This window comes from Conger conger, chromosome 18 (genome assembly GCF_963514075.1).
Source record: "Conger conger chromosome 18, fConCon1.1, whole genome shotgun sequence".
In the NCBI taxonomy this organism is placed as follows: domain Eukaryota; kingdom Metazoa; phylum Chordata; class Actinopteri; order Anguilliformes; family Congridae; genus Conger; species Conger conger.
In genome coordinates, this window is record NC_083777.1 from 20,691,146 (window position 1) to 20,701,801 (window position 10,656).

At 40.1% G+C, this 10,656-nt stretch overlaps 1 protein-coding gene across 2 annotated transcripts in view; it reads left to right on the plus strand.

The window, feature by feature from the left end:
- Positions 1-5,289, plus strand: part of LOC133118242 (sodium/calcium exchanger 1-like) — a 131,904-nt gene extending 126,615 nt beyond the window's left edge. For both annotated transcript variants that reach the window (XM_061228072.1, XM_061228073.1), the window contains exon 7: positions 529-5,289. In XM_061228072.1, coding sequence (XP_061084056.1) covers positions 529-905 — 377 coding nt within the window. In that variant the 3' untranslated portion in view covers positions 906-5,289. The remainder of the gene's footprint in view (positions 1-528) is intronic.
- Positions 5,290-10,656: the final 5,367 nt, after the last annotated feature.

Consider the following 10,656-nt stretch of genomic DNA (forward strand, 5'->3'; position numbering starts at 1 on the left):
GAGGCGGGTGGGCCTATGTTCCTGTCCCCTTTACCCCTGTTTGCCACAGATGCGGGGGCAGGAGGGCTGTGTTGATGACAGCCTGCTGGCACCCCCTTCAGCAGAAATGTGGCGGTGTGCTTTTGAAAGGCTAAAGACCTCAGGACTCACATTCACATTTCTTTAGGGGCGAATGGGTTCTCTTCTTCACCAGGTTATGGCCCTTCTCGTCTGACGTATTGTAACAGTGTTACAATGTTCACAATGCCTTTAATGTTAAAGTTGAGCTGGAATGTCCCCCTAACAAATGTGATGAAATAATGTGATTGAGGCCTATAGTAGGGCGACTAGATTCCCATGTGGGCCGTGTATACAGTGCAACAAGAACCTAGGATAATGGCAAGCAGAATTTTAAAAAGCCATTAAAATATGCTAAAATATGGGGAAATCTCTATTTTCTCAGAATAAGCTGCGCATGAAAAGGGGCTGAAAGGGTCACCTGACCTGTTGGTGATGGTTGTTCTCCCATGTTCCCCTGGTCTTTTTCAGACACGTTTGCCAGCAAGGTGGCGGCCATCCAGGACCAGTACGCAGATGCCTCCATCGGCAATGTGACGGGCAGCAACGCCGTCAACGTGTTCCTGGGCATCGGCGTGGCCTGGTCCATCGCCGCCATCTACCACCAAGCCCACAACCGCCCATTCAGGGTCTCCCCCGGCAACCTGGCCTTCTCCGTCACCCTCTTCACCATCTTCGCCTTCATCTGCGTGGGGGTGCTGATGTACCGGCGGAGGCCCGAGATCGGAGGGGAGCTGGGGGGCCCGCGGACTTCCAAGGCCATCACCACCATGCTCTTCTTCAGCCTATGGCTGCTGTACATTCTCTTCACGTCCCTGGAGGCCTACTGCCACGTCAAGGGCTTCTGAGCGAACTTCTGAGCCCCCGCAGAGCCGGGAGAGGACGGAGTGAAATAACCAATAACCCAGTCGAGAAGAAAACGGAAGTAGCAGCAGCATAGCTTTTTTTAACCGTCGTGTTTCTGCCCCCGATACACATGCACACACATGCGCACACACACATTCTCCCACATACGCACACGAAAATGCGCACACACACCACACACACCACACACACACGTCCGCACACAAGCAAATGTGCATACTCACACACAAACACACACACATGCATGCACGCACACACATTCTCCAACTAACCTAGGAGATTCATGCACTGAAGAGAATAAACGTCCTAACTATGAACACAAATGAAAGAGTATCGTATCTATTGTAGATTAGGTAAAATACCCGCAACAGTGGATCAAATGACACAGAAATAGACATTTCTTTAAAGGTTTAGTCAGTGCCATGTCTTTCAAAAGGTGGGTTTGGCAAATAGGTGAGTCAGTGCCATTTCTGTAAAAAGGAGGGTGTTGATTCTCTAGAGCTATAATTCCATGGAAACTGTGAAGTTTCTTAAAAGTTCATACAGTATTTGTAGAACGAAAAAATGTGTTCGAATGGTAGCTTGAGTCCCTGCCCAATTTAATGTATGCATACTATAGAATTCAAGATTTATTTGAATACAGAAGAGGACGGTAAGCATTACTTACAGTATATATAGATTTGTCACTTTAAGGTTACGTTTTTGTCTGATGCTTTTGCTTTGTGCATTAAATGGACTAAACTTAATCAGGGTCAATGGTTGCTGCTAAGTACCCTTACATTTACCATCACAGTTCATTTTAACGGTTAACCCATATTATACCACAGACATTAACCCCATTAGCCACATATCCTTTACTACGTTTTTACCAGTTTGCTTTTAATCCTGTCTTTTTAAGTCGAATATGAGGATTCTGCATCAATAACCATATCTGACCAGATCTTCCATTCTTATATAATGTTCGGCTCTCCCCGGAAGTGAAATCGTTTGGTTCTGGTTCACTATCAGATGTAAAAAATGACCGTGCCAAGGAAATAACATAATTACTGATTTTAATTCATTTTATTTCAACTCATTACATTACTCACCTCATAGACCTAAATGATGCCATTACTCCATAATGGGTCTGAGGAATTGAGTGTTCTGGCAGATTCCATTCTGCTTGTTGGCCACCATTTTAGTGTTCTGCATTATGAGTGGGACCCTTTTTTTTCATTGAGAATTCACTACTTCCACTGTTCATCTTAAATGAATGTCTTAGACCAGCATTGCTGTAGAAATATAGAATATGCCATGCTCTGTACTCATTTTGTTGTATGTAATATGGAAACACAAAATCTGCTGCAATTTCCCTTAGTCATTCTACTGGTTGCCTGTCCAATATCCAATTGCCCATCATATTAAAAAGCCATGAAAGCCCAATGCCATGACGTAATACCTACTGTTACTATTATTCTGGCAACACTTATTTTCTCAATTTGTTCTTTTTCATGAAAATCAAGTCATAATTGGGTTTGATGATATCAATTTAATTTCAATTTCACTAGTTTCAACTTGACATGTCCAGTCTGGATATCAGCAGAGGTGGAAACTCAAGGTTCAGAAAGTAAATGTCCTCCCTGGGATTTTATTCCAATCGCCTGGATTTGCTCATTAGCACAATTCTTCAGCCAGGAGGTAGAACTAATCAGTTAAATCAGATGGCTGAGTTCATGGGTGGAAGAAACACATGGCAGGACTTTTACTTTCTGACCCCTGAAATATTCAGGATCATTGATTATCCTGTTTATCTTAGGAATTAAAACATTGGCTAAATATTTTCTGTTATTAAGGGAAATTACACTCTTTTTCTTCAATTCAAACTGCCATTTATGACATAAAGGGTTTGTAATTTAGTGTTCTGTTCAATTACTGTAAGTATTGCAAAAAAGAAAGGAAAATCCAGGATTTGGGAAGGACAAGCACTGAAGTTTATTTGAATTTCAAGAAGGCGATTTCTTACAGATTTTGTTTTTATTAACCGTGTCTGCTAACAGCCTGGTTTTGGAGTGTAGTCTCTTGTAAGATTTACTTTTCTTGTCTAGAAACTAGAATTTGCAATCTCTGAAGATTAGGATAGCAGAATATTTGAAGGCTTGGATTTTCCAACGTATTGCAGTTTTCTCCTCATTTTGCCAAAGGGAAATATTTCTAGTATTTCTAATATTTCTGAAAATGCTCGTAATACCCAATCACAACAGTCGGTTTTTCTATCTGAAACGTAAATTTGTTAATGGCGCCAAAAATGGTTGAGCTTCTATCTGTGGTACAAAAGTGTGTTTTACTTGTGTAGAAACTTTCGTAAGAGGATTTGTATGAAATCTAGAAACTTCTGCATTTGAAATTTTGAAGATTTAACAGCCGTCCTAAAGGATTTTAAAGTTAATGACGGGGTTTGGGGGTCCTCATTAACTTGATTATGAAGTGTGTAAAATGTCAATGGGCTGTCTCGTGTCGTCGGCAAAATGTTTGTTTCATTTGTTTCTTCTCTCTCAAGGCAGGTCAGTGTCACTCTTGATTTGGACACACCTTCCCTGGAGCTATGTACATTTGAGTCAAATTTAAAAGAAAAATGGTTGATATTATTTTTGTCCCAAAAATGAAGGAAACCAGGCGGCATGCCCTTTTGAACTGCTTGAACAAGAAACATGACTGGCGACGTCGACATCGCCGATCCAATGAAGGACGTAAACGTGTTCCTGACCTTTTTCTGACTGTTAACGAATTTTTCATTGATAGAAAGGACAAAAAAAAAAAATAAAAAAAAAAAAAATAAACAAGAACTGGACCTCTCTACCCTTCTACCCGGTTATCTACCAGACAAAAAAAAAGAGAAGAAAATCTATGAAGTACAGCCATAACATTGTCCTGTCGCAGCGACGGTATTTAACGGACTCGTTCTGCTCAGCCTCACGTTGCGTGACTGCGTTCCTGCACACTGTCGCTGCGGCAACCCCTTTCTACCCCCCCCCCCCCCCCCCCACCTCATCCGCCATATCCATATTTGGGAATGTTAATGTGGTACTTGTTAACACTGTGCATGGATGAAACGTCTGTAAATACTAAGTGGTATCCCATTCGTAAATGTTGAGGGAGGTTTGAATGCTGTATAGATTTTGGATGTAGGTTTTTTGTTTCTTATTTAAATGAGGCTATATGTTCTTTGGTAACTTGGCACATTTCGGTGAAAAGGCAGTATTTGGCTTTTGTGTATAGGAGGGTGGGACATAAAGAAATTCTGTATTTAAGGGTGGGGTGGGGGGAGGGGCCTGCATGGATCTTTGTACAAACAGACAATGCTTGCTTGAGGACTTGGTTGTATTATTTGACAGTTATAGAGAACTATGTACATCAAAGGATATTTTGTCATTTAAGAGTTCATATGTATATACTGTACAGTATTGTCAAAGGCCATACGCTTCAGCATTGCATAGAGAATTCAACATATTTATTATTATCAAACCCTTGGTAAACACAAGATTGACAAATATTGCCTTTTTGGTGCAGCAGTTGCTTAAAGCTTGTTTAGTTCTGTTCCTTCGTGCTGAGCAGTGTACGTTTCTAATATTAACATTTTTTATTATCTGATTTCTTTTTTTCCAATTGGGGGCCGGTGGTCTTTCATATATAAATGCATCGCTTGGAGGCATTAGGTAGATTAAAGCTTAATTACCTGTCCATGCAGTGATAGACATCAATAATGTGTCCCTTGATATACAGTACTTGAGATTCTGGCTGCAGGTAGTGAGATTATTACATCTCAGGGGCAAATGAAGAAATCTGACAAGACTGTAAACAATCGGCGGGTTTGTAAACAGAATAAGATGAGCAGGTGTACCGGGTCTCCACAGTTGTGACGCTATAACACTACCTGCTCTAGAGGTGACAGCTGACACACCAAGCCCTGCTGTCGCTCTGCTTATGAACAGAGCGACTGCTCTTCTGCCTCTGTTCTCCAGTAGCGGAAATCTCTCTGTTTGAATGCTTGAAACTTTATCAGGGACCTGTCATACACAGTTTGTCGGTTGATATCAGCATTACACTCCACTGCTCACATGGACGTTATTCGAGGTTAAGGTATGTCTTAATTTACAGGGTTTCACTGGGGATGTGCTTTAGTTTTTTTTGTTTGTTTGTTTTTCAATAGTTGAAGATACTGTAATAAGTTTTCTTGATTTTTTTTTTTTGTTATTGATGTTTTGTTTATTTGTTTTTTGTTTAGTTTTTCTCTTTGCACACAAAAATAGGAAGGAAGTACACTAACTGTGATTGCTATACATGGTACACTTCTTGACACAAAAAATAAAGTTTGGGATATCCTGTTTGAAAGACTGGGTATAACGCTGTTTATGTGGATGGGATTGGCTTCCTTTAGACAGGCCCGTGGCAAACAATAGATTTCACTCTATAAATCTGCTCACAACAGCAGGGCTACTCAACTCCACATCCTGCGGGCTGCAGTGTCTGCAGGTTTGCTTCAACCACGCTCTACACCACTCAATTTCACTAATGAGCTTTTTATCTGAACCAAGCAGGTAAAATAATGACTGAAATCAGGTTGCGTAGAGTATAGCAGGGGCAAATGCCTGCGGACGCTGGCCCGCGGGATGTGTAGTAGTGCAGGGCTGCCTTACAGCATGTATATTGGGAAACAGAAACCATTTTTTCTCCTTTCTTCTCATTTCTAGATCAGTAATCTGTGTGTTCTGCACAAACTCATAGATATCGTTGCATAAACTCGGGTGAATTTGTGCAAAATATTGTCATATTCTCGAGAGAATGAGAGGGAGAGAGAAATATGGGATGGAAGTATGTTCTTGATTTTTTTATCAAAAAATCTACAGTGCACACTTGCTGCCTGCCCAAATTACTGCAGCATCAAAAAGTAAACAACATTCCAATGCTATATTCTTATTTCATAGGTTCAACTCGTTGTTTAACTCATTGAATGATCATCAAAATGATTATTCTTTTATGATTTATTGCCGGCATCCTCAAATCTGTGATATATTTCGATAAAATATCAGAAGGCTATGATCAATCCGTACACAGGTATGATGCTCACCAGTTATTTTTATATGCAGATGTGATTATGCTAAAATGACACTGCTGATTGAACCTAATGCCTCATTTTGACAGGGATATGAGAGCTATAACAGAATATCAAGTGATTGAGCATCATAACGTTTGCTTTCCTTAATCCATCAAAGCCACAGTTATCTCCCCTTTAAACGCCCTTGTTTTTCCTTCAGACCTTCACACTGTATAAAATGAATTTACCGCTGTTGTCTTCAAGGTCTTACCAGTTGTAACAAGTAATTTCACACTGGCTAACTTCACTTTGTGGCTAATCGAGTGGGCCGTTCCTAAAAGCCTGGGGCCTATTCTACGGAGCAGGGTTACTGAGTTAGCCGGATAGCTGTACAGTACAACCGAAACTGCTTTTTTGACTCCAGTCCATGTTGCATATTTGGTGGGGTCCGGGGTTTACTCAGTTACCCATAACCCATTACTCCATAATCCTGATTTGTGAAACAGGCTCCTGGTCAAGAAAAATAAAAATTCTTTATGTTGGTTTCTGCAGGTCTGACCAGTCGAGGGCGTGTCCATACCTTTTGACCTCTCAAGTGTGAAATATTGTGGAACTGAGTCAGTGTCTAATTAAATAAGATCCATCACTTTTTATGGCCCTCTCAAGACTATCATTATAACTTCATTAAAACAACTTGGTATATTCATTATTTCATTTTAATCCATCCCACAGTGATCACAGTTAACAGCGTGGCAGTATATGGAATTGAAAAGGAGTGATTGTATTGGTTCTGAAAGGGGTTTAAGGTTTGACACCTGAGATATTGTTACAGAACACATACAGTGTGTATTCTCATAGGGACCAGTTCCATGGAGACAGATTAAGCTTAGTCTTGGACTAAATAAAGTTTTGTATGGAAAATCTCCATTCAGAATTTAATCAAGTCTAGGAATAGGCTTAAACTGTGTCTGTGAAACTGACCCTATACCATCTAATAACAAGTAGCATTTTTTTGTAAAAGAAAAAAAACTTCACTTGAGAAGCAACATTAAACAAGATATCAGTACATATTGAACATCTTTTTGCTCTGAACTCCATGCTCTGTTTCTAAGGAAGGCACAAAGAGGAGCACAGAGAGGGTGTACTTTTATATTTCACTGGGGGATGTATAAAATGTTCATTCGCTCAGTCCCTGCTCTCCTGGGACTGAAGTAATCTGGGGAAGCATGAAGCCAAGGCCGTAAACCAAACCAAGTGTGAAAGTGTGATACACGGGCCACTTAGTTCCAGAGGCCATTAACTTCTGCAGTAAAAGCAGGCCTCTTCTTTCTTCTTTCTATCTTTCGCAGGGCTTTTATTACTGTGTGATTTGCATTCCATTCTAAACTGAGATGCCAGCTGCTTCCAAGGAGAACCCACAAAATAAAATCACTTTTGCAATCCGTGGATTTCACGTACATAGTCAGATCAATAACCAGCATAATAAAAATTAATATTTCACAGAAGACGGGACATCATCATTCTTGGAATCTACTGTCTCTATACAAAAATGTAATTCCAATTGTGAATTAAGTCAAATTGAAACATTAAACTTTTTCCCCCACATACACCAAACACTGCACAATAGCCAGATAGCCCCTACATGAACTGGAACATCAACCTTCTACAAGATAGAATCAAATTAATGAGCAAGATTATTAAATAAAGCTTATGAGCACTGGTGTCCAGTCATGAATAAATATATTTCATTCTAAACGAGATTGGTCTGTGAAACAGGCCACATTGAATTCACTAGGCTTGTTTGCTCAATATCGTACAACCAGGCAACAATTCACCTCAGAAGGCTTCAATAATAATATTTCATTATATTTTTTTATAATATTTCATAATATTTAAATAGATAAAACCGTTTTAGCTTTACAGGATTTGTGTGAGTGTATATTGGTATTGTTGTCCCTTTATATAATTTTAGCCATAATTTTAGTGAGATATGACCGAAAGTTTCCATCTGACCGACGGCAATAAACGGCCACGTTTGGCACAACGTGTGCACCATTTTGATATTATGTAAATAAGTAATGCTAGCTATCACAGATTTTCAAATTACAATAATGACTGTAATTTATATGCAACTGATTCATGTGTGATTGTCTAACGACTTTGCCTATTCACACTTGAAGTGTCTTACAGTTCCATCTGGGGCTACAGAAGGCTATAGGAAACCAATTCAAGTAGTTAAAGACTGGGACAGCAATGCACGCCAATTTAACTTCCGTCAACAGACGTGACAGGACATCGCGAAAAGTGCCTGGGTGGAATTGCTTAACTGACATATTAACATTTTCCAAACGACTAATCAATATAGCATGCAAATAAATACCTGTCTAATTCAGCAACAATGACAGCTGCAACATTTCAGTTTACATAAACGCTGTAACATAAATAAATAAATAAATAGCCAAAGCATGCACTAATGCAAATATTTCGATATTGCGTTTTGACAATTAAAGTGGTACCACGTGGTTTCAACAAGTGAGACGACTTCATCTTTCCCAGATAAGAAATTTCAGACGTTTTGTGCAGGTGACACACTGTTTGTTAGAAGGTAATGTTTAGAACCATTTAGCATTGGCTCGCGCTGTTTATTTAGTAAAAACGTCGTTGCGTTTTATAGCTGCCTTCGCAGCTCTTGTGTGTTGTGGTCCGTAGAAGAGTTTATGAAGGGAACGATTGTCTGAGGGAGCGGCATTGATAAACAGAACTAAGGCAGGTCTAAATTCAATTATAATTTAATTATATTCTATTAGGTTATCCAACGTCAAGCTACACTTCAAAATTAGAGCTTCACGGTAAATTTGCAGCCAACTTCACAAATCACAAGCACACGATGGGACAATGTGAATATGATTGGTGTGAGAGGGCATGCATGCATATTGTGTTCTCTCACTGCTAGTTTTCGAAAGAAACGTCAAAATTGGAATTCCCATTCTCATAAATTCAGGCAAATGGAACTATAGTGGGCGGCCTGTAGCGTAGTGGTTCAGGTACTGGGACACGCAACGTCGGTGGTTCTAATCCCAGTGTAGCCACAATAAGATCCGCACAGCTGTTGGGCCCTTGAGCAAGGCCCTTAACCCTGCATTGCTCCAGGGGAGGATTGTCTCCTGCTTAGTCTGATGAACTCTATGTCACTCTGGATAAGAGCGTCTGCCAAATGCCAATAATGTAATAGTGATTATGTCCTTCATGTCTGACCTTATGTTGGGCAGTTTAACCTGCAATAAGTTTTAATGGTAGTGTGATCCATTTTTAAGACCACATATAGTATAGTAATTATTTTGCAGCAATTTGCATTTAAGTGATTGCATGTTTGTGATCGGCCTAGACCGCTTTTGTGTAAGATGAAGGATATTTCAGATACAGAAGTTTATGATACCTTCCAAGCTAGCAGGTTATTCAGACATTTGGGGGTTTAGCAAGAAAATACAGGGGGGGGCATTCTATGCCAACTCCAGGAGGTTGTACTACAGCACCTCTCTGATTTTTTTATTATTTTTTTCCTGAGGAATTGAGCTTCATACTCCCTTTGTTTTGCCAGTAGAGCCATTTCAAAATGTGAAAATATGAACTCCACATACAGAAATGTACAAATATGTAGGGCTTTTCTTTACAAAGTTATGGACCTCTAAATACCACATTGTGTGGCTCAACGCATTTTTTCATTGCGACACCCAGCAAACTTTAAATGGCTCTACCAGGAAAACGAAATCAGGAATTTTAGATCTCATATTTATCTCTCAACTCACAGAAAAAAAGAAAAATCTTGCTTTGGTGCTGACCCTGGAATTGGCATGGAATGGTCCAGAGCTGTTTCTATGTTTCTTGGACCCACAAGCTTGTGGCAGTGATATTCTATCATGATTGGTGGAGCTTCGGTGTGCTTCCAGTCCCATTGGTCACCTGTCTGAACCAATGAAGAGGTCATGCTGTCCACACCAAAATAGTGACACTGGTTGTGTCTGAAACCGCTTACTTGCTCATTGTTGTATGCAACTTGTATGCTTAGTAGTATGCAAGTAAGCTGTTTCGGACGCGACCAATGACTGATTGGTTCAAACTAGATGGAATATGGCAGCTGTATATATTTTTGGTCTAAAAGCCATTCTCCACTGCTGGTGAGTCAGTTATGTTCACAAGCTCAAATGGAGAGACCTTGCCTGAGAAATGAAGCCTTAAAAAAGTCTGGCTCACAGGTTGTTGTATTGCTGCTCACGTAGAGCCAAGAATGTCTTTAAACTTCCTCCAACAGGGTCGTAAAAATGCAGGCGAGCAAGCAATTATATTCCATAAATCTCATTTTCTTGTTTGCCATTTCTTTATGGAGAGCACATTCCCCGGGAGTGTAATGGCTGGTACAGTACATGTCTCTGTATTCCACGTTCTGGTAACTTTGAGACCATTCTATTTACAGATGTTATTTATTCCAGTAAAGCAATGGGAGTCGTGAAATGGTACACTACACTGTGTGTGATTGCTATGCTCAGCAGTAGTATTGGCCCTTCATGACCTGGTTATTACCTTTCCTATTGCTAGTGGACACGATGACTTAAGACTGATAATAAGCCCACTGGGCGTAATTAACAGGATAATGTCCGCTCCATTAA